Below are 25,745 nucleotides of genomic sequence, written 5' to 3' on the forward strand. Positions count from 1 at the left end.
GGTATCGGAAACCCTCGTCCACTTCATAAATTCTTGCTTGTCCATTACCTGCATTAAATGGACTCAGTTCAGACATCACTTCCTCCAAGGAGCCTCCTTGATCACCCATCTTGCCCATGATTTAGCATGTCCTCCTCTCTGGCCCCTCTGTATACTCAATTACCTCTATGCCGGTGTTTCCCTATCTCTTCTGCATTTGTTGGCGTGCTGATGTGTCTTACCAGACTGAGCTCCTTGAGGGCAGGAACTAGGTTTTATCCTTTTATTCCCAGTGCCAGGTACATGATAGGCACTTAATAAATGTATGCTGAATCAGTGAGTGCTGCCTTGGAATTCGGAACAGGAGTTCCCCTTCCTCTGAATTATGCTTGGACCAAAGCGCCTCTAAAGAGGAAATGGTTTGTGGCATCTAATTTGAGCATTGCATCAATATTATGTCTTTACTGGGCAAGGGGAAGTTCCTTTACTGAGTGTCAGGTTTTATGGCATCTTGCTTGAAGGGCACCGTGGTTCATTAGGACACTGTGAATTGGCATGGGCCCTAACCACTTTCCATATGGCTCCTGTTGGGAGAGCGTGGTCTGGGAGCTGAGCCATCAAAGTTCCTGTGAACTTATAGCACTAATGCATTTGCATACTGTGCACAGACTGAAGTCATTGGATTCAAAGATGGTTTGTGTGTTGCTGGGTCTCGCCACCATGCTGTGCATGTAGTAGGTGATAAATACGCAGAATTATCTGTTCAATGGACATAGTTAATACTATAAATGTCAGTACCAGTGAGGGCTACTCACTGTTGATTTCATAGGTGATCCGAATGAAAAGAGATCCTTAGAGCTGGGTGATCCAGGAAGGCTTACTGGGGGAGCTAAGCTTTGGAGATGGTTATTGGCTCCTTTTGGCTTTATTATTTCCAAAACAATGGTTGGTCTCCTTTCCGTGGCTGCCCTGGGAGGCAGTGCTGGAGATGTGTACCTTGACTGAGACTGGACTGGGGAAGGACACCTCTGTCCCCTGTCAGGCCTCTCTCCTGCAGAAGTGTGACATCCCTGGACCAGGTGGGCAAGCAGGCGTGGACCCATGGAGAACTCAGGTGAGGAGGAGACATTGGGCCGCCCACAGTCTACTGACAGCTGGGATTCTAAGAGGGGCATGATTTTCCGTAGACTCCTGGTGCGGGGAAGGGACTCCAGGAATTGTCATAGCCATCTCCCTCCATTTTGGGATAGGAAAGCTGAGGCCCAGAGAGGGGAAGGGACTTGCCCAAGGTTGCATGGGAGCTAGTGACAGAGCCGGGATTAAAGTCCGGAGCTCCCATGCCCCTACTCAGTGCTCCTAATGTGCAATGCTGCCTCCTTTTCCCCTTTGTCCTTTGAACTCTGCGGAGTCATGAACTCTTAGAGTGGGTCTGCTTATATTCTTTAAGGCCCTGCACATGCCAGGCACTGCCCCTTGTAATCTGATCGCCTCCTCTGTCCTCCAACCCTAGTTTAGTGGCAAAGGGCTCAGTTCAGATGTGGGATTTTAATTAATAAAAATTAATTTAATTAATTTTTTCTTAGGTATAAAACTACATCTAACATTAAAAACAAGTAGCATGAGACAGTAAGTCCTATCATTGCCAAAACTGTATAGAGACAGCCCTTAATTTATGTATGCTCAACTCAGCCAGGTGTCCCCTGGGAAATGGCCCTCCTGGCTGTGAGGCTTTACCAACTTCTGTACCTGCTGCTGGAATTTCCTTCATCTCTTCATCCCCACCCCCTCCCCGCCATGCCTGCTCCCCTGCTGCCTGTTCCCTTTCGGGCGGCTCCCTCCTTTATTGTGACTTCTCTTCTCAGCAGCCCAGAGGGCCAGGAAGAGGTGAGATCCCTGGGGACCCCATCTTCCTCTCCCTTTCTCTGAAATGCCTCTTGTCCTCACTTCCGGTCTCATGAGATAACTCCCACATTATCTCTGGGAAATACCTCAGGCCAGGGGAACACTGGGACCTGCCTGGTCCAGTCCTGGTGAACAAACATGGGCTCTGAAAGGCTGCTGGGACCTGAACTGGAAGCCTTTGTGTGGGACAAAGCTCCCTTGTCACCTTTGTGAGCCTGCATCTCCTTTTAAAGTGTCTGAGAGAAGGGAAAACCTGGGCCGTCTTACCCATTCCTGCCAGTGGCATGCAGCCATGAGTATTGGAGCCTTAGCCAACTGGGCCAGAAGAAGAAGGGAGAGAGGTGACCAGCAGTGGTTTGGCACAGGGTGTACTCCCGAGTGTACAGGATGCAGGGGCACAGGGTGTACACCAGCGGGAAACACCCCCACTCAACCCTGCATAGCTCTTCATCCCGAGAGTCCCCAGGCCTATATCCCAGCATCGCAGTCTGCATTCTCCATTCCTAGCCTTTCTGTTAGAGCTCCAACCCTAGGCCTAGGGTGCTGCCCGCGGTGGCCTGAGCAGGAAGTCCCCACAGCCAGAGCCACACATCTTGGGTGTATTCTGGGGAGCACTGGCTTCTATTCTGATTGGCCTCTGGCTAATGAATCAGCCTGGCCTGAGGGCTGGCTTGGGACCCACCTAGGGCTGGGATCTGGGAAGATAATCACCCTGACACCACAGGAACACTGCCCTGGGAGGCAGGTTTCGGTTCTTGGTTCGGACATGTGAAAGGTGGAGGAGAGAAAGAGAAGTTCAGAAAAGGAGAAGAAAGAAAGCCAGGGACAGGAGTGTGTTGGGTAGAGGTGATTTGCTCTTGACTCCCCTTTTTTCCTTGGCTATTTCCACAGTTTTCAGATTAACCACGAGCTGCTCTTATCCTTCAACCTTGGAACGCTCTGCTGTAGAATGGGATCACCAGAGTTTGTTCTTTGGGCTTATAGTCATCTGAAGCAATATCGCTTCTCAGATTTATTTCTCCAACAGCTATATTGGACCAGTCTCTGTGCTGATGGAGGGTCCAGTTGGTGTGAAGTCTAACTCTGTGCATCCTTCAAGGCTCAGCTCCAATGGGCCTTCTCTGATTTTCCAGGAGGAAATAGCTGCTCTGCCTCTTGTCTCAGAATATCCTTATTAGTTATTTTTACACCACTTCCCATCTGCCTGTCCCCAAACTTCCCAAGGAGAGTCCGTGCTTGGTCAGGGCTTTGTACGTTTGTAGGGGTCTTGGTTAGAAAGTCCACCAAGCCTTGTCTGGGTTGAGTAGCTGGGACTTGCAAACCTCCCAGCTTAGCTCTTTCACAGCCTGGAATGTGCTATGAGTGCGCTATGAGGTAGTCTTTTAATTTTTTATTTTGCCACAGGAATGTGGAAGATCATCTAGGGTGAGAGAGGAAGTGACAAGATAGACGTCTAAGACACTTCACAATGTAGAGAACAGACCACATGTGGGAGTCTTAAATGTCCCTGTTGGTGTCAGGAGGCTAGCAAAACAGACTGGTGTGCCCACTTTGCTCTTAGATTTGTTTTCCAAAGGCCATGTTTTCCACGCCTGGAGGGTCCGCACAGGCGGGCCTGGGAAATACTTTCGGAAGTCTCTCCCCAGCTCTGCCTGGATAGTCATGGAAAAGCTTGAGAGAAATGGAGAGAGCACTGCTATTAGAGAAGTCATAATAACGAAGACATAAATAAAGGAGTGAACCATGCTCGTGGGCAGGAAGACCTCATGAAGACATCGGTTCTGCCCAAAGAAATCTATGGATTCCCTGCAGTTCCAGTCAAACCTCAGCAGGGTTTTGTTTGTTTGTTTGTTTGGTGGAATTCCATAAGATGATTCAAAAATATATGGAAGAGTCAACATCCAAGAATATCCAGGACACTTCTGAAGAAGACAGGAGAGAGGGACTTGGCCTACCAGATGCCAAAATGTATTCTAAAGCTATGGTCACTATAATAGAGATGTTTGTTTAGGGGTAAATTGACTGATGGAAGATAGGAAGCCAGAAACAGATCTGGACATATGTGGGACCTCAGTGTATGACAGTGGGGTCATAGCAGATCAGTGGGAAGAGGAGAGCTGGTTAATAAATGGTGCTTACTACATGACAAACAAAAGCAGGCTGTGTCAGAGAATGTCATGGGTCAGGGACCGCATTTAACCAAGTTCTCTACACTTGATCTCCCATTTTTTAAAAAGAAGTCCAGGGTCAAGACAGCAAAATACCAGTGACAAAGACCAGGGACCGGCTCCTTTGTTGGCAGTGGGAGGCAGCCTCTGCTGGTTTCTCAAGGACTGGCTCTGATTTAGGGATCAAGGCCCCCTATTCCTCAAACAGAGGCTACCTGAATTTGGACTGGAACCAGGTCAATAGAATCAGGGTCAGGGTCCCCAGAGCTTAGAGTACTGCCAGGTAGTCCTGGAGGTGGATCTGGCATTCTCCAGGGAGACCGAATGGACCCTACATCAGTTTGGGTTGGGGGCATTGCCAGGGCCTTCTGAATCTGGTCTGTCCTGCTTTCCTTATGGGAAAGAGGGGCGGGTCAACAGGAACTGAGCTGTCTCAGGGAAAGTGGGAGAAGAGATTCTTTTCTCCCAAATGAAGTCAGTGAATATTAATTGAACCTTCTCTAGCTAGTGGCAGGATGATTAGGGCACATGATTTTTTAAATAAGGATGGAAGAAAAGGAACAATGTGCGAGTGGTAAGGGACAGCATCCAGTGAAATGTTCTAGAGCTGTGCTGTGCTAGATTTCAAAATCTCCGAGGCCCTGGAGTTTAGCTAGTTCTCACATCCCTTCAAACTAGAAACTCACAAAAGTACTTTGTTTGAGCCCAGCACAGAGCCCGGGAGCCTCAAGTGCCCCATGAGATAGTTCCAGAATGAAACAGTTCTTGGGGCCTTCCAGGAAACACTGGCTCCTCCAGGAAGCCCATCCTGAATTTCTGACAATTCTTTTCTCCCCCTCACTTTCATTCAAATTCCCAGAGCCCTCTGTATATCTCCATGGTAGGAATTGCAGCTCGCTTCCTATGAACTGGGGGTTCTACACTTCTTTTGTGCAAGGAACATTTTAGCTGGAAGGTAACAAAAGTTAAAATGGGACTTTTTTCTCCACCTCCAATTCCTCCTGAAAGATCTCCTCTCCCCCAATGCCATCCATAGGACCGTAAAAGTCATTTCCAGCCTCTCTCAATTTCCCCTTCCCTGGTCTTACCCCCTATCTAGTCCTGTGACTCCTTGTGAACTCAGGGCTTGGAATACAATAGGTGCTGGGTTTGTGCCTTTTGGAGTGAAAATGGGCCTTGCAGTTCCCCTCTAAGTGCAGACTTGCCCCAGCTGGGGGTGAGCCAGTCTGGGGAAGGGATCAGTGAGCAGATGCTTCCTGAAGGAGGAGACACAGGTGCTGGGATGCCTCACAGGGCCTCCTGCTTCCCAGCAGCCGTGTAGAGCTGGGCCTCTCCCTGCAGAGGAGGAAGCTGGGTCCCAGGCTGCAGGGCTCAGAAGAGACTTTCAAGTCCCTTTCTTGCTGGGGTCAACAGGGCTCCTGTGCAGCTTGTTGAAGACACCACATGGCTGTCAAAGTCTGGGGAGTTGGGCCTGGCCCGTGGGCTGCAGCAGCATGTTCTTTCCCAGTTCGGCCCCAAATGGGCATGGCCGTGTACTCCCTGCCCTCAGCCCTGTTTAGCTGAAGCTGTCTTGCTTGACAAATAGGCCATTTGCTTCCTGCGCTGTAGCTGGAGTGGTTGGCCGCCTGGTGAAAGGCTATAATTACCACAGAAGAGTGGATGGGATTGCACATTGGCATTGACAGTTAATTTTATGTTCAGATGGCAACATAAAATATTATGTAAATATTATGTAAATATTATTTGGAAATCTTGAAGTTCTTGGGAGGGGTTATGTTGGCCTCTCCCCATGTCCACTGCCCCTTGGACATTTGAACGAGGAGTCCAGATCAGCCTATGCTGTGTGGGGAGCAACGGTGGGGGCTGCCAGGCTTCTCTGAGGGCTGGGGTGACAGCACTTCCGCTGGACCAGGAGAAATGCGCCTGTGACGGCTGGGTACACAGTGAGGGGTGTGTGGGGGTGGGGTGGGGGTCAGGAGGCTTGGGTTTGCATTTGCCATGATAGCTTTTCCTATGGCTTTAGTGGCCTAGAAATGTTGCAAGGCTCACTAGCAAGGAAAATGTGATGCTTTGCAACAGGAGGGAGATCAAACCAAAGGAAGTTTTGTTTCCTGCCGGCAAGACTGTTCTGGAATGGGCCTTGGGGCTCTGGAGAGCTTGTAAAAACAGAATAAGCCACTGACTGCCTTTATGGAGAGGGCTGGGGTCAGTTCTGCTCGGAATTGGGGCTAGCGACAGCTCTGGTGTTTTGGAGATGGTTTCCAAAGCAGGGTACTACCCCAGAAACATAGCCTCAAGTGGGGAATGAGGGAGGGGGCCAGCTAGGACCTGGGTCCATCCTGCCAGATAGGTTTTGTTTTGTTTTGTTTTGTTTTGTTTTTGTTTTTTGTTTTTTTACAGTAGTAAACAGAAATCTCAAAAGTACATGAATGAATACTGAAAATATTAAGATGTTCTCTTGTTAGTTCAGTGACAGCATGAGAATTACACTTTTCATCAAGATAGAAGATGAGACTCAACTTTGTAGCCCTTATGTATACCTCATTCTTGCATATTTAATTCACTCCCTGCCTGGCTCTAAAGACTTCACTTCTCTGTGGGATTCTTCTTGATCCATAATCCTCAGCTTTGGGGTGGAGAGATCTCTGGTCTCTGTTTGGTTCAGGGTTAGGGTTCCGTGAGTGATTTCTTCTAAGTGCAGTAATTCAGAAGGAGTGGATTTGACTTTTCAAAGCTGCTTGCCCTCGTTTTCAGAGGACCCATGGGGGTTAGGCCAGCCTTGAACAATGATTTCACCATGTTCTGCCTTTTGGAGCCTGAACTGACAGGACAGCCCTCTGGTTAATCTTTTTTTTTATTTTTTATTTTTTATTAAAGGTAGACTTTCTTTCCTGTGATCACCATTTTCCTGTAGACAGTTTGTGTGTGTGTGTGTGTGTGTGTGTGTGTGTGTGTGTGTGTGTGTGTGTGTGTGTTCTGCCTTATAAATTTTAAAATTTACCCAAGTGAGTAATTTTGATGACATCATTTCATTCACAGTTTTCCTGATATGGCCAACTTGTTAATGAGTAGCTCACAGCAGAGTTTGTCAATGCCTTTAGAACCTCCTGGCCCAGTATGTTGGAAAGATATCCCTTGTAGACTGGGTCTCAGTAATCCCAGATTATCTTTTCAAACCAAAGGAATGGCACTTAGCTTTGAAATACAGCAGATTGCTGGATCTAAGGGTGAGGGGGATGGCTTCCTGGTAATCCTCTGTTATCAGGTGTTTCCTAAGTAGCTTGGTCTGTTTGACTTTTGGCATTTTTGTCATTTGTCAAAGCTTAAAGGAAGCAGGCATTTTCCTTTACTCAGGACAATCTTAACGGTCTTTAGAAGGAAGTCAAGAGGATCTCCTTGGAGGGCACGCTATAGCCAGTTTAAGGCCGAGTAGACCAATGAGTAAGTGGAGGAGCAGCCTCTTTAGTGTTCCGGATGTTGACTCAAGGGTAGCTATGCTCATGGCATATTTTGCCAACATCTTGTCTGTATTATTCCTCACTTCCTTTAGTCAGGCCTTAGCTGACAGCAGCATGGCTTTCGGTTATTCTCCCACATTGCCTTATGCTCAGTGGAGAAGTCTAGTTTATCTAAAGAATTGCCCCTGCCCTTCGGAATGTGTGGCTTGGAAAGTCAGAATCCTTAGCCAGGCAGGAGACTAGGTAGACAGCATCAGACGCAAACCCGAGGGGGTCTGTTGGGAAGCCCGGCTTGCATGCATTCAACAGTCATTGGTTGTAAAGGCTGTTTGAAATTCCTAAATGTCAGGACTCTTCTGGGTGCTGGGGATGCCTGAAGCAGTGGAAAAATCCCTCCTGGCATGGAGCTTATTTTCTTGTGGGGAAGACAAACAATTAAAAAATAAAAAGAAAAAAGTACATTAAATTCTGGTTAAGTGCAAAGAAGAAAAATAAAATGGGGAAATAGGATTAGGAGTTCCAAGGGAGAGGGACTTTCTACTTTTAAATAAGATGGCCTGGAAAGGGCTCTCTGTGCAGGTGACAACTGAGCAAAGGCAGGAAGGGTGTGAAGGAGCGAGCAGTGTGGATGTCAAGAGAAAGAGCATTCCAGGCCATGGGGACAGGCTGTGGAGAGGCCCGGGTTCTCTGACCCTCTGACCAGTGGCATTTCCCCTGACTCACCCGTACTTTTCTCTAAAGCAGCATTTCCAGATTGGGTCTGTATTAGTTTGCCAGGGCTGCCTTAACAAAGTGCCACAGACTGGGTGGCTTCAACAACAGAAATTTATTGTCACAGTTCTGGAGGCTAGAAGTCTAAGATTAAGGGATTGCAGAATTGGTTTCTTCTGAGGCCTCTCTTTGGTTTGTAGATGGCTGCCTTCTCCCTGTGTCTTTACATGGTCTTCCCTTTGCGTATGTCTGTATCCTAATCTCTTCTTATAAGGACACCAGTCATATTGGATTACTGCCCATCCGTATGACCTCATTTTAACTTAATTACCTCTTTACAGGCTCTGTCTCCAAATAGAGTCACATTCTGAGGTACCGAGGGTTAAGACTTTAACATATGAATTTTAAGAGAATACAATTCAGCCTCTAACAGGTTCCCTCATGTATAGTCATCTGGGGTGAGCCCCCCCCAAAGGCAGGCATCATAGCCCCCAGATGAAGCCTTTGTAGGAAAATCAAGTGACAGGCAGTCCTTCCCCTCTCTTACTCCCTGCTTTCTTGCTGCAGCTGATCGGGTCTCTGGTCCTGTCTGTGGGGATCTACGCAGAAGTCGAGCGGCAGAAATACAAAACCCTTGAAAGTGCCTTTCTGGCCCCGGCCATCATCCTCATCCTCCTTGGGGTCATCATGTTCATTGTCTCCTTCATTGGTGTGCTGGCTTCCCTCCGCGACAACCTGTGTCTTCTTCAAGCGGTAAGTTGGCCCCATGTACCCCTCAGCTGGTAGACGGGGTCTTTGGAGTCCCCTAGATTGCTTGGGAGATTACCCCATGGCCCTCGGACCACCCAGTTTTTTCAGTCCTTCCTTGCCTCAAACCCGCTCTTCTAGAGGGTTTCCTGGATCGGCCTGTCTTTCTACGTTGGCCCAAGAGAGTGCCCGGACCACTTCCACTTCTGTGTATAAAGGCTGATTTGAATACCATTCTTCTTACTTACTTAAACCCTGTGTTGGAAGTGGGAGAAGCCACACTCAAATGAGAGGAGTAAAACCAAAAAAGTTGTTGATGGTGAGTCCTTAGGTCAGGTAACCAGCAAACCCACACCCGGGTGCCAGGCCCCTGCCACCTCCCAGCTGGATGCCTAGTATTGTCCTCAGTCTCTCTTTGTGATGGTCACCAGTAGCCTCAGGCCGAAAGAGTCCTTGTTGTGCTCTTGATCCAAGAAATCTTTCCTGGTAACTCTGGCCAAAGTCCCAGGACTCTGAAGGGCCTGCTTGGGCCAAGTGCCTGCCCTGGGGTCAGGGGGTGAGGTTAGCCCCACCTGCCCCCTTACTGTGGGGATCCCCAAAGCTGTGGGTACCGAATAGGCAGATCCATTTGCTCTGTACCCACATGTGTGTTTGGCCTTACAGTCTCCCTCACATGGGAAGCCCCTAAAAGCCCCTATAGCAGAGCCTTGGTGCTGCCTGAGGCTGGAAGTTGCTGACATTAGTTTGGACAATGCCTGTTCCTCAGTAAAAGGTAGGGGCACGGTGGAGTATGGATCCTCTAAGCCTCAGATATTCCCTCATCCACTATGGGAGTCTGGGAAGCCACTTCTTAGGGGCTCTGCCCACAGAGCTGGAAATTCTGCCCCACCCTGCTCATGAAGCCAGATCTGTCCCCTCTGGGTCAGCAAGAGCAAGGACCAGCTCCCCTTGTGAGTGGTGGGAGGGGTGTGTGTGTTTCTCCACCTAGACCCCGCTGAGGAGCCCTGGGACAAACTTTGATAATAATCTGGCTTGAACAGCTGAGTCACTCTTCCTGATCACTGGCTCCAGAGATGGCTTTCCCACGGAATGTCTGTCCACATCCTTTGTCCTCATAGGAGGAAGGGCGAGGGATTCAGGAGCAGTGAGAGCTCTGACAGAGATGATTCTCCTTATTGTACTTGACCTTGGAGCAGAAAGCACTTCCTCTGACCCTCTAGGTGAATCTCTGAATTTTGTTTTTCAGTTTATGTACATCCTTGGGATTTGCCTCATAATCGAGCTCATTGGTGGTGTGGTGGCCTTGATCTTCCGGAACCAGGTGGGCCTGTGGTGTATTTATCAGCCATGTGTATGCCAAACACCCACTGTGTGGGTGCCCTGGGCTGTAAACTGAGGGTGCACAGAGAGCAGAGTAGACAATTCCATTCTGTTGGGGAGATGGGCACTGGACATGGAAACCAGAGAACAAGAAAATAAGACAGGGTGACGGGACAGTGCCTGGGTGGAGGTGGGGAGAATAATGATGAAGTAAGGAAAAGGAGACTACCAGGTGAGGCTCAGAGGGAGCAGAGGTCCAGGTAGAGGGAACTACTGGGGCAGAAAGGAGCTCGGCAGGTATATGGACCAGTGTGGAGGCTTCTTGGCTGAAGCCAGTGAGCGATGGGGAGGATGGAAGGTGGAGTTGGAGGGCTGGCCAGGATAGATCACGTGGGTCCTTGGAGGTCATGGTTTAGGAGCTGAGAATCTTCTCTAAAGACAGAGGAAGCCTTTGCAGAGTATTGTGGGGGAAGTGATGTGATCTGATTTACATTTTACTCACTTCTGGGTAGAGAGTGCATAGTAGGGAGCAAGGGAGGCATGCGGAGACACCAGCTGGGAGGCTGTGGTTGTCCGGGAAAGAGGAGATGATGGCTTGGACTGAGGTGGAGGCAGCGGGCCTGCGGGATTTGGTGTATGTTTTGGAGGCAGTGCCCAGGGGACTGTATTGTGCTGTATTAATAGGGGTGAAGGCAAGAGAAAGGCTGAGAGGGCAATGCCTGTAATCACGACCCTGGGAAAGTTTGTAGAATCAGGGTCCCTTTGATCTGGAAAGGTTCTCAGGGCTCCTGGTCTCCCACTCCTTCCATTGCAGGCCTTGTGTGCCTCATACATGTGTGACCTCTCTGACCCTCAGGCTCCTTAGGAGATCATGGTTCCTAGCTCATGGAGTTTGGGATGAGGATTTGATGAGTGAATACATGCGAAGAACCTGGCATGGTTCTGACCCTGGTGAACCCTCATTATATAATAGCTCCTCTGCCCCAAAGCCTGGAGAAGAGATGGGATTTGCCCAAGGTCCCACAAGAACAAGGCTGACTGCCAACCCAAGGCTCCTGTCATTTCCCTACGACCTGATTCCTTTGTCTTCCTCTCGGCTTTGGTGTTGGAGGCGGGGCTTGAGGACCAGAGCCTGTCTGCAGAAGTTCAGTTCTCTCTGTCCATTCCCCTGCCTCCCTGCCCCCGACCCATATAGCTTGGTTCCTGGCACACCCAGGCATCACTGTTGGACAAGTACGTCAGGGCTGTGGCCAAATTGTCTCTCTTGTCAGAAGCTGAGCCCAAGGCAGCAATTGCTATCTCAGAAACCAGGCTGTGCAGATCCCTCAAATGACCCGGTGTCTGACTCCTGCCAAACTCATCATGGGTGCAGCTGATATTCTGGCCCAGATGAGAGTAGGGAGCACACCTGTTCTTCCTGGGTCTCCTGCGGGTGAGCCTTAACCACAGGTCTGTCTATACCCCTGGAATCCAGGGGTCTTTACCCTGTTTTATGAGTCCCAGGAACAGGGAGGGCAGAGTCCCATTATATCAATGGAGTCATCAAGGCCCAGAGAGGTTAAGAAGCCCTCTCACGAGAGCGTAGTAAGATAGCAGCTCAGGCTTTTTCTCAGTTCTTCCCCCCGACCCCCAGCTTTATTGTGGTATAATTGACAAATAAAATGGTAATATATTTAAAGTGTACAGTGTGATGATTCAATATATGCATACATTGTGAAATGATTATCATGTCCATCACCTCACATATTTGCTTTTTTTGTGTGTGAGAATGGTTAAGATATATTCCCTTAGCAAATTTCAAGTATACGATTTTCTTTAACTATAGTCACCATGCTATATAATAGATCCTCAGAGCTTATTAATCTTATACATGGAAGTTTGTACCCTATAACAATCTTCCTATTTCCCCCACTCTCCAGCCCATGACAACCACTTTTCTGCTCTCTGTATGGATTTTTTTTTTTAAGATTCCACATATAAGTGATACCATATAATATTTACCTTTGACTTATTTCACTCAGTATAATATCTTCTAGGTCCATCCATGTGGTCACAAATAGCAGGATTTCCTTCTTTTTATGGCTGAATAATATTCCATTGTACATATCTAATATATACTAATATATGTATAAATATTAAATTACATTATATTATAGTATAAAATAGTATTCCTTTGTGTGTGTGTATGTATGTATGTATGTGTGTATATATATATATATACACATACATATATACATATATATACATACACATACAATGACTATATATATAACATACAGTTTTCTTTATTTGTTCATCTGTTGATGGACTTAGGATATTTCCATATCTTGGCTATTGTGAATAATGTTGCAATGAACATTGGAGTTCTCCTCATGGCAGATAGCTCTTTTAGATAGAAATTTCATTTCCTGGTAATATATACCCAGAAGTGGGATCGCTAGATCATATGGTAGTTCTTTTTTTAAATTTTTTGAGGAAACTCCATGTTGTTTTCTATAAAGTTGTACCAATTTACATTCCCACCAACAGTGCACAAAGGTTCCCTATGTTTCTCACCAACATTGTTATCTCTTATATTTTTGATAATAGCCATTCTAACAGCTATGAGGTGATATTTTCATTGTGGTTTTGATTTGCATTTCCCTGATGATTAGTGACGTTGAACATCTCTTCATATTGGGCATTTATATATCTTTTTTGGAAAAATATATATTCAGGTCCTCAGATAATTGTTATTATTATTTGCTGCCGAGTTACAAGGATTACTTATATATTTTGAATATTATTCCCTTTTTGGATATACGATTTACAAACATTTCCTCCCATTCCTCAGGTTGCCTTTTTGGTTTTTCGATCATTTCCTTTGCTGTGCAGAAACTTTCTAATTTGATGTAGTCCCACTTGTTTATTTTTGCTTTCGTTGCCTATGCATTTGGTGTCAGATCCAAAAAATCATTACCAAGACCAATGCCGAGGAGTTATTCTCTATGTTTTCTTCTAGGAGTTTTACGATTTCAGGTCTTATGTTTGTCTATTTTGAGTCGATTTTTGTGTATGGTGTACGATAAGGATCCAATTTCATTCTTTTGAATGTGGATATTCAATTTTCCCAGCACTATTTATTGATGAGACTGTCCTTTCCTTATTGTGTATTCTTGGAGCCTTTGTGGAAATTTAGTTGACCAAATGTGCGCGGGTTTATTACTAGGCCTTTGTCCTGTTCCATTGATCTCTGTGTCAGTTTTTATGTCAATACCATACTATTTTGATAACTATAATTTTATAATATAGTTTTGTTATATAGTTTGAAATCAGGAAATGTGAAGCCTCCGGCTTTGCTCTTCTTGCTTAAGATTGCTTTAGCTACTTGGATTCTGTTGTGGTTTCATACAAATTTTAGGATTTTTTTCTGTCTATGAAAAATGTCATTGGAATTTTGATAGGGATTACCTTGAATCTGTAGATTGCTTTGGGTAGTATGGACATTTAAATTTTTTTTGGTAAGCTTTTTTATTATATTTTTCTCATCTCCATTTACTAGTAGTATGGACATTTTAATAATATTCTTCCAGTCCATGAAAAAGAGATCCCTTGCTATTTATTTGTATCATCTTCAATTTCTTGATCAGTGTTTTAGTGTACAGATCTTTTACTTCCTGAGTTAAATTTATTCCTTACTATTTTATTCTTTTTAATGGTATTGTAAATGAGATTGTTTTATTAATTTCTTTTTTGGATAGTTCATTGTTAGTGTATGGAAATGCAACTAATTTTTTTATGTTGATTATTGTATTCTACAACTTTTCTGAATTTGTTTATTTCTAATGATTTTTTGCTGGAGTCTATAGGATTTTCTAAATATAAGATCATGTCATCTGCTAACAATTCTACTTCTTCCTTTCTGATTTGGATGCCCTTTATTTATTTATTTATTTATTTATTTTTGCCTAATTTTCTTTCTCTAGCTAGGACTTCCAATAGTATGTTGAATAGAGGTGGTGAGAGTGAGCTTCTTATCTCTTCTTGATCTTGGAGGAAAGCTTTTAGCTTTTCACTGTCAAGTATGATGTTAGCTGTGGGTTTGTCATCTATGGCCTTTATTATGTTGAAGTACATTCTTTCTATACCTAATTCTATGCCTTTTCTGTGTCTATTGAGATGATCATGTGATTTTTAGCCTTCATTTTGTTTATGTAGTATGTCGCATTTATTGATTTGCATATATTGAACCATCCTTCCGTTCTAGGGATAAATTCCACTCATTCACAGTATATGATTCTTTTAATGTGCTGTTAAATTCAGTTTGCTAATATTTTGAGGATTTTTGCGTTTGTGCTCATCAGGATATTAGCTTGTAGTTTTCTTTTCTTGTAGTGTCCTCGTTAGGCTTTGCTATCAGAGTAATGCCGGCCTCATAAATGAGTTTGGCAGTATTCCTTCCTCTTTAATTTCTTGGAAGAATTTGAGGAAGATTAGTATTAATTTAAATGTTTGATATAATTCACCAGTAAAGCCATCTGGCCCTGGACTTTTCTCTATTAGGAAACTTTTGATTACTGATTCTAGCTCTTTATTCATTATTGGTCCGTTCAGATTTTCTATTTCTTCATGATTCAGTCTTGGTAGGCTATATGTTTCTAGGAATTTATGCATTTCTTCTAGGTTAACCAGTTTAGTTTGTTGGTATATAATTGTTCATAATGGTCTCTTATGATCCTTTGTATTTCTGTGGTATTGGTTCTATTGTCTCCTTTTTAAATTCTAATTTATTTATTTGAATTGTCTCTTTTTTTCCTTAGGTAGTCTAGCTAAATGTTTGTCGATTTTGTTTATCTTTTTAAAAAATCAGCTCTTCATTTCGTTGATCTTTTCTGTTGTCTTTCTAGTCTATTTCATTTATTTCTGCTCTGATCTTTGTTATTTCCTTCTTTCTACTTACTTTGGGCTTAGTTTGCTCTTCTTTTTCTAGTTCCTTGAGGTATAAAGTTAGATTATTTGAGTTTTTTTTCTTAATGTAGATGTTTATTACCATAAATGTCCCTCTTTTGCTGCAACCCATAAGTTTTGGTATAGTGTGTTTCCATTTTCATTTGTATCCAGGTATTTTTTGACTTCCCTTTTGATTTCTACTTTGACCCCTTGGTTGTCTTCCCAATCTAGTCTTGGTACCTGCTCCTCCCTTTTTTTATTTTCTACTTTTCAGACCATCTGCTCTGTGCTGGCAGATCCAGGGTAATGGTTTGTTTATTAGCAGCCTTGAGGGGAGAGAGACATTAATTCCATGTGTCCATGGGGATGCTTTTCTGTGCAGCCAGCAGGGCTCCTGGCTGGCCCATGGCTTTCCAGAGATTATGGGTTAGTGCTTTCCTGGCTGCAGCCCAGGTCCAGGTCATTGTCAGCAGCATCAGTGATTTTTATAAATAATCCCTAAATGAATAGCAGTCTGGTTCCCATGTGCTTTCACAAAGGCAGGCTGATTTGTCATTTTCTAGTGTCCTGTAGGTCAACAGAGGCTGTGACACCACTCCTTTTTTTCCAGAGAAGGAGTCAAGACGAAACCTTCAGGGGACCTTTAGTACTCAAAGCTCAGGATGCTGCAGGCCTGAGGTCAGGGGTAAAAGTTTCTAGTTATTCTCAAACCCTGAGGGCACCACGGGGTATGCGTTCCTTCTCCTTGGGGCCCTGTGAGGGGAGGGTCTTGGTGTGTAGCCCAGGAAGGACCCTCATCATCGGAGGTCTTAGCTGTTTTGGAGTTCACAGTGGGCCATGCTATCATGTAGATACATAATTCAAAATAATTGAAAAATGAGATACAAAGTTACAAATGCAGTAAGATTTCCTCAATAAAAATAGGCCTGGAAAAATCTGAAAGGAAATAGAAATATTAACATATTAATTCTTATTTCCTCTAAGGGATGAAATTAGAGTGATTTTTATTTTCTCCTTTATATTTTTTCTTAGCTTTCAGTTTTTCTCTTTCTTCCTTTCTTTTTCCTTCCTTCCTTCCTTCTTCCTTCCTTCCTTCTATTCCTTCCTTCCTTCCTTCTTCCCTTCCCCTTCCTTCCTTCCTTCCTTCCTTCCTTCCTTCTTCCTTCCTTCCTTTCTTTCTTTCTTTCTTTCTTTCAACTCTTTCTTTTTCGTAATCAAGGGGAAAATACCATATAAAGAAAAATAATATCCTTTCCAACTTTAATGCAATGTGATTTTGTAAAACAAGAGATAGGCCAATGGTGAGGATAGGGAAGGAGCAGCTTGCTGTGGATGGTGACAGGAAAGGGCAGTGTAAGGAGGAGAAAAGGTGAGGATCAATCAAGGTCAACTTCTGGGAGGAGGTGAACTCCCAATTCCATTTTTTTTCTTACCAAGAGGATAAGACAAATTACTCTGAGCCACATGATAATAAGTCCAGCCCCAAAGGCTACCTGTTAACTCTAGGAATCCATTTATGGTAACAAATGAGGACAAATCATCAGGCTATTGACTTCACACTGGGTTCTCAGAAGAGCTGCAGACAAGGCTGCAAAAGATAAACAGACTCCTGGGTATGAGAAAGAAACTCTCCATCACCCCCTAACTCTGGACAAGGTTTCCGCTGTCAGGAACTAGGTATATTTGGAATTTGTGCCAGACCCTTTTCAGGCCTGGCCGGGGTCACAGGTTTAATCCCCGCAGTGGGGGAGGTTGTGCTTCAGCTTCCCAGGTATTTGGGGCTCCAGCTTTCCCTCCCAAATGGCTGTCCTCAGTGTGGTGCCACTGACAGACTGAAGTGGCTTCTCTGTTTGTATGGGGTCTAGTGCCCGTGCGTTGAGGAGCTGGGCACAGAACAGGTGGCCCTGAGGGCCTGGGCATTAGAAGCAGAAGTACAGCGTCTTAACCCCAGCTGATGAGAAGAGAACCTAAATGACCTCCACGATTCGTCTGAGTCTCACCCCTCTTGACCTACCATTATCCCAGCTTGTTCTGGGGCTTCTCTTGAGGGTGTCGGGGGTGTTGGAGGAGGACAGCTTTTGTTCCCAGTCAGACAGAGCTGAGCAGGGACACCCATCTGTACCCCTACTTCCTTCTACCTTCCCTCTACCACCAGGGGCGCGGATGAGAGAATGCCATGGTCACACCCAATACCAGGCCATGGAAACTGTGGGCAGCAACCAGCCTGTGTTTATTTTGTCATGGTACTAGGACGAGCTGTCTCTGGGCATGACCTTGAGGTCAGGGCCAGGGAGAAAGGAGATGGCAGTATGGCCTGCTTGGCTGAGTACCTGAACATTTCTATCCTTCCCACTGAGAGTAAAGTAGAGAAAGTCCTGCACTGATCTATCAGGCCAGATTCCCACAACTAGTGTGCCCCCTGTGGACAGCCATTTCGGAGTGAGAGCTGGAGCCCCAAATACCTGGGAAGCTGAAGCACAACTTCTCCCACTGTGGGGATTAAACCTGTGAACCCTGCCAGGTCTGAGGAAGGGTCTGGCACAAATTCCAAATATACCTAGTTTCTCTTTGACCCTTTGTTGGCAGATTTGGCCCATCTTAGGGCTTGAGCAGAGGCTGGGGTTTGGGGGCAAGAAGGTGAATCCCCACCTTCTGGGAGGACTGAGGGAAACAGAGACGCTGGCTCAATGTTATGAGATGCTGGCTTCATGTTATGAGACGCAGGCCAGCCGCCATGGGTTCAGCTGGGCTGCCAGCAGCCTTGGGCCTCAGAAGCAGACACAGAAGCAGTGGAGGCTGGCAGCCTGCCGGAAACCGGGAAACCAGGACATCTTCATCCCAGAGGCCCGGCGGGAGGCTCCAGCTGCCGCCCCTTCCCCTCCTCTGTTGTCCTCTTCCTGCTCTTTCTGCTTCCCATCCTGCTGCCACATGCCCCCCACATCCTTCGATTCCTTGGATTCATTTAAAAACACTCTAAGCACCTCTGCTGAGAGCGGCTATGTGGAGGCTTCAGGTATCTTTAACACTAGATGGTAAAGAAAGAACTAGATAGGACTATTCTTTAAAGCTTGAATCTGGTGGCTTAAACAGCATGCTCTGAAAATCCTGTGGCCTTTGATGTTTGCTTATTACTCTTAGCTTAATTTAGCACAGGCCCTGTGGCCTCTGAGGCCATGCCAGCCATTTGTGAAAGGTAGTTTTCTAGTCCTCGTTGGAGCTGCCCCTGTTGGAGTGACCTGGTTTAGAGCAGGGCAGGGGTGGCCCTGGGTGCATTTGGCCTCAGGGAGCAGCAGAGGAAGCCAGAATTCTCTCTTCCCTGCCACGCTCCACAAGGCTCATCCTCTGAGTATCCCCCTCCCTGCCCCCCTGCCGGGTCCTTCAGAACATAGCTCAATACAGCAGAGCATTTATAGTCATTAATGAACTACACAACTGGCCCTGCCTCACTGGAGTTCTCACCCATCCCCACCCCATCACAGCTTAGGGACCACCTAAATGTCCCACTCTGGAATAATTTATACACACACATACACACACACACACACACACACGACACACCGTGCACATGATGCCAGAGACAGTGCACGTACACACACACACACACACACACACACAAGAGCCAGCATGACCCACAGAGGTCCCTGATGGGAACTGGGGGCAGCTGCCGCCTATGGGGCCTGAGACCATCTGTTCTTCCTGCCCATTTCGAAAGGCCTCCAGTGGGGCCTCCTTTCCCCACAGGGGCCCGGCTCAGCTGATCAGATGGAGGGCTCGATTTTCACAGAGGCCTCTTTTGGGGTCAGCGGCTTTGGAAAGTGCTCAGAGACTGAGATGGTTGGGGGAGAGAGGTTGGGGCCACTCACCACATCCGGCCACTGGGCATCCCCTCTGCTGACCCTGCCCTGGGCCTCCTGCCATCATCCTCCCCACCCCCTTCTCCAGCTCTGGGGAATGTCCAAGCAACATGTGACCCAGTGGAGTGCTGGGAAGTGGCCAGTGGGCTGGAGTAGGTGCAGAAGTGCCTCGAGAGTAGAAGGAAACCAGTTGACACACCCTCATACACGTGGCTTTAGGTATGTCTCTGACCCTGACATCGCCCCGCTGTAACTCAGCTCAGTCAAGGCCCCCCTGCAGCATGCCATTTAATGCCATGAGCTCATTCCTTGTTCTTCCCTGGGTGGCAGACTGGCCCCATCCTGGTGTCCTGTTTCTTAGATACCCCAACTATGCTCCAGCTGGCCTGCCTGTCCCTTCATCACCCACAGGTTAGAAAGGCTTCATAAACTGGAGGCCTCTGGAAAGGGTGGGCCTGAGGCCTGATGGGTCCCTGCTCTGCCCAAGTGGGAAACTGAGGCCCAGCAAGCAGCTGTTCTACCAGCCCCTGCCCCGTGCTAGATGGGTGCAGAGCTGAGCGGCTGGTGAGTGCAGAGGCTTCCACATGGAGAGGGCCAGGCCTCCCAAGGCTGCCATCTCTTCTTCCTCAGCTCCCGGGTCTGCTCCAGAGTAGGCTTGTTATTGTCAGCAGGTTTTCCTTCTGGCCAGAGATCAATTTCCCTGAGCTGGCCTGCTTCATTACCTTGGCTTTGAGCAGTGTGTCTGGAAGGACTTGGCCAATGTATCCTTTGTGCCTTTCTCCCTCAAACCGGTTGGGAAGACGGGTTGGGGAGATGGCCCCAAACTGACCCTTGGGTTCTCTTTTTTTTTTTTTTTAGGCTAGGCAACCCTTCGTTGACCTCACAGATTGCGAGGACCTTGTCAGCTTACAATCCCTTATTTTTTATTTTTATGCCTACAGCACCTGGTCATTTTAGGTGGTCTCCCATCCAAATACTAACCAGGCCCGACCCTGCTTAGCTTCCGAGATCAGATGGGATCGGGCTTGTTCAGGGCGGCATGGCCATAGACTCTCATCTTGGCTTCTTAAAGTGTATCGGGTTGAGTTTGATTTGACACCTTGATTCTAGTATCTCTCTGCCAGTGACCAGCAGGGTGACCTTGGACAAGTCACATCACCTCTCTGGGCTGCAGGGTATTTGTGAGAAGTCCCAGGCCAGGGGCCAGCTCTTGCCCCGGAGGCTGCCACCATTGTAGCAGATTTTGGGGCAAGACTTGGGGCCTCAGCTTCACTTGAGACTAGCCATTTTCTACTGATGACGTGATAGGTATGAGATGGTACTCTAAGGTATGTGTCTCCTGGAAAAAGAGAAAAAGATCTATAATAATAAGTGTAGGACCTACTATGTCATCCTGCTAAGCACTTTCGCAGTGTTATTTAAACCTCAAAGCCCTACGAGGCAGAGGATTGCCCTTCCCATTTTGCAGGTGAGGAAAGGGAGGCTGGAATGTTAAGTGAAGTACCTGAGGCCTGCGTGGCTTCATGGACTGTTCCTGACAACGAGGCTTGCCAGCCCCTAGTCTCTGACCCTTGGAGCCGCTTAACAAGTGGGAAACTGAGGCCCAGAGAGGGGAAGTAGCTCTGACAGGGCCTGCAATGGCCTTTTGCCCAGCGCACCCATGGGCGCCTCCCCCGGGGATCGTCTGGCTCCAGAGCCGAGAATGCTCCCTTTGTGCCAGCATAATCTCTGATGATACGCGGGCCTCCCTGCTCTGAAAGCCCTGATTGTCACCATGAGCGTGGAGCTGGGCTGCCCACATTCTCGCTGCCCCCCTTCCTGCGTTGGGGCCTTTTGTGCTCTCAGATCTCAGCACAACAGCCAGGCTGTTGATCCAGAAGGCCCAGCGTGACTGGGAGAGGGCAGCGTGCCAGCACTCTTCCCGGTGGGGATTGTCCTGGCCTGAGCTGGGTGGTGGACACTTTGGACCAGAGTGCTGCTGTGATGAGGAGACACCCATGCAGGAAGTAAGAAGACCTGTTTTCTAGTCCTGGCTGGGCCCCTAATCAGCCTGCTCTGTGACCTGGGGAGAGTCAAGCCTCCATTCTGGCCTCAGTTTCCTTATTTGTAACACAAGAGGTTGGATAGTAGAGGAGAGTGGAGAGGAGGCCTGGAAGGCAAAGAGAAGGTTCAGCTCAGGCCTTTCTTTGGGTGGGAGAAGGAACACCAGGCCAGGAACTGGGACAGCATGTGCCAGCCTGGCATGGCTGCTTAGAAGCTGTGCCCCGCTTCTTGGGGCCTGTGTTGTCTAAAGGAAATGGGAGTGAATCACTCCTACGTGAACATGGCAGAGGAGCTCAGATTAGATGGGCACTGGGGGCATGGAGAGGGTTTGTGGGCAGGAAGGTCGTGGGTGTTCCAGCTGGGAATGGCGGGGAGTGCAGCCAAGGGTGGCGTCTACCTGGGCACTTGGGCATTCTGTTCCCATCAGGATTTCTGGGAACTCTTGGGTTGGACTCTGGCGTGTTTGTGGTCCTCTTTGCTTATAATTTCTCCATCTAAATAGACAATTGACTTTCTGAATGACAACATTCGAAGAGGAATCGAGAACTACTATGATGATCTGGACTTCAAAAACATCATGGACTTTGTTCAGAAAGAGGTGAGCTAGGCTCTTTGGATCAGAAATGCGCCTCCCATGCCATTGTACCTCATTAGGGACCCTGTTCAAGAGGATGAGGGTGAAGGATCACATGGCTTATCTATTCCCAAAGCAGATGGCTGGCCAAGTTGGGAGGCAAGGGTGGACCATGCATGGCCACCAAAGATGGGGCCTGACCTTCTGCACTTGCTCCTGGTCCAGAATATCCTTGTGCTATCTTTCCTTCTTCAGTTACTTGGACCCTTTCCCGCCTCAAAAAAAGAACAAGGTCAGGTGCAGCTATAAGCCACCTTATAGGATCCCAGAATTCCCATCTCCAGTGGGCAAAGATCCTCCTTGAGACAGCAGTGACCTCTAAGCCGCTCAATTCAAAAGTCCCTTTGCCAAGTCCCTTCAGTGGCAAGAAGCTCACTCCCTGCTGAGGCAAGGACAGCCCCAGTATGGAGAGAGCTCTTCCCTGATTCCATTTCCCCTGGCATTGGGGAACAGAACAAGACTTCTCCTTTTCCTTCATGACCCTTCTTTGAATGTGATGATGTCATTTTGGGATGCTGTCTCTCTCCCCCAAGGTCCACTCAAGTCTGTTAGTGTAATAATAGCAGTTGCAGGGCCAGCCACTGCTCTCGGTGACTTCCACACATTAATCTCATTTAGTCCTGAGCCTCAGGTCTCTCATCTGCATCAGGGAGATATCAGTGGTCCCTTCCTATTGGCATCATTGTGAGATTGCCTTGATTTAATTCAAAATGCTTAGAGCAGTGCCAGGTAAGAGGTGAGTCAGTAAGTGTCATGGTCCTCATGTTCTCTTAGGTGGGGACAAGAAGAGCTTGAGGGCTGAGGGCCTACTTAGCCCTGGCAGCACTCCCTGGGTTGTGATGTCGGGGGCTTCAGCTGGCCTGGTCCTCCGTGCTAGTCCTCAGTGGGAACCAATATCTCACTGTCCTCAGGGCCACCCGCAGTGGTCACTTCTTTGGCTCAAGCTTCCGCTGTAGTCACTCACAACAGGTGCAGCCTCTGGGAGGCCCTTCTCTGCCAGGGATGTGGCTGCCAGCTCTGGCCGATGGGTGGAGCAAGATGTTTTTATTGGAACCAGCCCTTAGCTGGTTGGGGATTTCATTTCTCCTAGGGTGGGATGGTGGGAGGTGGGGATGACTCACACTCACTGGGCATCTGCTTGGTGTCAGGCCCTGTGCTGGGTGCATCATGCACAACTTCTCTTTGTAATCCTCAGCTCAGCTGTGCACAACCTCTTCCAGCTTTCCAGAGAGGATCTGAGGCTCAGAGAGGCTGATCGACTTGCCTGAAGTCGCACAGCTAGGAGTGGTGGTGTGAGGATTTGAACTCTGATCTGTCTGATTGCAAGGCAAATGCCCTTTGCACTGCACCACAGAGAGACACCGCCAGGTCCTAAAACCTAATAGCCTAAAAGATGCCATGGGGACAGTGGACAGGTGTCTGATTTGTGTTTCTACCACGACCTCCAACTGTATCAGTCCCCTGGTTAAACCCTCCAGTGACTTCCTATCACTCAGAGTATGATCCCAGTCACGTTGACAAGGCTATGCAGTCTGGCCTGTGCTGCCTTCTCAACTTCATCCCCTCTACCCTCCTCACTCTGCTCTAGACGCACTGGCCTCTGTGCCTGCTTCTGAAATACGACATCTGCTTCGGGCCTTTGCACATGTTGACTCTTTTTTGTCGTTTGTATTTCAAATTAAATGTCTTCTCAGCAGACTTTCCAGATCTCCTGACCTAAAATTGCCTTTTCCCTCACTTTTCCCGTGTTTTCGTATTCCTGGCATGCAGCACTACCTCACCAGCCTTTTCATGTCATTCTCATGCCTGTCTCTCTCCCCTGGAATGTGTCCCACATGAGCTGGGGCCATGTTTCTTTGCTCATTCTGTCTCTCCAGTGCCCAGAAGAATGCCTGGCGCACACCGCTCCCCAGCAGAGTAACTACTCTCCCAGGTGTTGGCACCACTTCAGGGGGAGATGCGAGGAGGTGCGAAGCTAAGGGGAAAATGACACGAGCCTTACCATCACCCAGTCCTGAGCCCAGGGCAGGAAAGGAGTGGTGTGTGCTCTGTCGCTAAGGGCAGGACAGGTGGCGCTGGGGCTGGTGAGGAGCAGATCAGCGTGGTGCCGGAGCCGCTGGGTGGTAGGGGCTTCCATAGAATCCTAGCGTCTAGGAACTCAAAAGCCAGCTTCTTTGGTCTGACACCTGCACAGAAGACGTGAAGATGGAGTCCCCTTGTCAAGGGAAGGACTTTGCCTTCCAGCGTTTAGTCTCTACCCCAACAGTCTGCCGAGAGGTTTCCCAGCCTTGGCTTACATGCCTCTCCAGAGGCGGGGTGCTCACTACCCTCCTGGGCAGTCACACTGCTTGTGGAGAGCTCTGACCTGACAACGTATGGCTCATGTGCTCCCTGCAGCCCCCCTACCCCGCCAGGGTGAGTCACATTGTAAATTGCATTGTCTCCCACCAGGGCCCCCTCCTGCTGTCTGCCTTGGGCCTTGGTGCTGATGGAAGCTCCCTTCCCTGCTTGCTTCCTCTCTCAGTTTAAGTGCTGTGGCGGGGAAGACTACCAAGATTGGAGCAAAAACCAGTATCACGACTGCAATGCCCCTGGACCCCTGGCCTGTGGGGTGCCCTACACCTGCTGCATCAGAAACACGGTACCCACTGCTCCCGGAGCTACCCTAGCTCGTCTTTCAGGACAGGGGTGGGGTGGAGTGAGTGGTGGGGTAAGCAGCAGATGGTGGTCATTGCCAAGACTTTCTGGGCCTCAAGGGCTACTGAAAAAGGTAAACCCGGGGGTGGGGATGGGGGGCCTTCTCTTTATTAGGAGTGGTAGTTAACATTTATGGAGCACTCACCATTGCAGGCCTATTCTAGGTTCTTTAGTTGTATTAACTCATTTAGTCCTATCAGCAAACCTGTGAGATAGGTACTATTATTTTACCTACTGCATAGATGAGGAAACTGAGGCACCAACAGGTTAGGTGTCTTGCCCAAAGTTGATAGGGCTGGGCTGAAATGCAGGCAGCCATCATCAGAGCTGTGCTCCGGAATCTGGACAGGACAGGTGAGGCGTGGGAGAGGCCGGGGTGCTTAGTAGGGGCGGCTGGCTCTGTAGCCTTAGCTGGAGGGCCAGAGCAGGGCCTGCACTTTGGGCATCTCCAGTGGACATTGGGCTTGAGGGCCTGGTGATTATCAGTAACAAAGTGTGTGGAAAGGGGTCTGAAGATGTAAATGCCAGCCTCTGCCTCTCCCCAGCAGGGTCCTGTCAGCTCTGTTACTCCTTTAGCCACTTGGGAGGCTGTCCTGTGCAGTCAGCACTTACAAATGAGAGGCTTCGTCAGTCCTCTGCATTTGACTAATGAGTCCAGAAAACTCCTGGTTTCTAGGCTGGAATGAGGCAGAGAGATTTACAATTACTCATGCTCTGAATAGTCATGGAAAATTTCTCTTCTGACATTTCCACCATTCTGTGCCCACTGCCGAATTCTGTAAACTGAGCAGCTGCTGGTGGGAGTGGGGGCCTTGTCCATGAGTCAGAGACAGTGCTAAGTGCACTAGCCCTAAAAAAGCTGGACCAGAAGGAGAAGTTTGTTTGGAAGTCTTAGCTGCCATTTTAAGGTAGCTCTCTGGGCAGGGCAGTGCTGGGGAGGAGACCAGAGTTTTCAGAGAGGCCTCTGGGAGGCGATCCTGAACTTTGTCGCCCAGGGCAATGACACCTGAATGTCCAAGTCGAGATGTGGAAGCCAACATTCATTCGTTCGTTCGTTCATTCAACAAGTATTAATTGAGGACCTACTATGTGCCAGATGTGGTTCTTGGTTCTAGGAGTATAGCAAACACACAGAGAACTGTCTGCCCACATGGAGCTTATGTTTTAGTGGGGGGAAACTGACAAAATTAATAAAAAGTATGTTAAATGATAAATGCTGAGTATAAAAATAAAGCAGGAGCATGGAGGATTACCGGTTTAGACATTGAAAAGATGGGTTCTTAGTAAAACCCTGAAGGAAAAA

The 25,745-nt window shown here is 47.7% G+C and overlaps 1 protein-coding gene and 1 non-coding gene across 3 annotated transcripts in view; one reads left to right on the forward strand and one right to left on the reverse strand.

Annotated features, from left to right (window-relative positions):
- The window catches only part of TSPAN15 (tetraspanin 15), a 47,769-nt gene that overhangs the window by 14,976 nt on the left and 7,048 nt on the right, over positions 1–25,745 (forward strand). For both annotated transcript variants that reach the window (XM_039871991.1, XM_039871990.1), the window contains exons 2-5: positions 8,786–8,971; positions 10,212–10,286; positions 21,614–21,709; positions 24,270–24,386. In XM_039871991.1, the coding sequence (XP_039727925.1) occupies positions 8,786–8,971; positions 10,212–10,286; positions 21,614–21,709; positions 24,270–24,386 (474 nt within the window). The remainder of the gene's footprint in view (positions 1–8,785; positions 8,972–10,211; positions 10,287–21,613; positions 21,710–24,269; positions 24,387–25,745) is intronic.
- On the reverse strand, positions 20,001–20,119 carry LOC120609987 (5S ribosomal RNA). The gene has a single exon (XR_005654861.1). It is a non-coding gene; the product is annotated as a 5S ribosomal RNA (ribosomal RNA).

The sequence above is a fragment of the Pteropus medius genome, unplaced genomic scaffold, assembly GCF_902729225.1.
Source record: "Pteropus medius unplaced genomic scaffold, Ma_sr-lr_union100, whole genome shotgun sequence".
NCBI lineage: Eukaryota > Metazoa > Chordata > Mammalia > Chiroptera > Pteropodidae > Pteropus > Pteropus medius.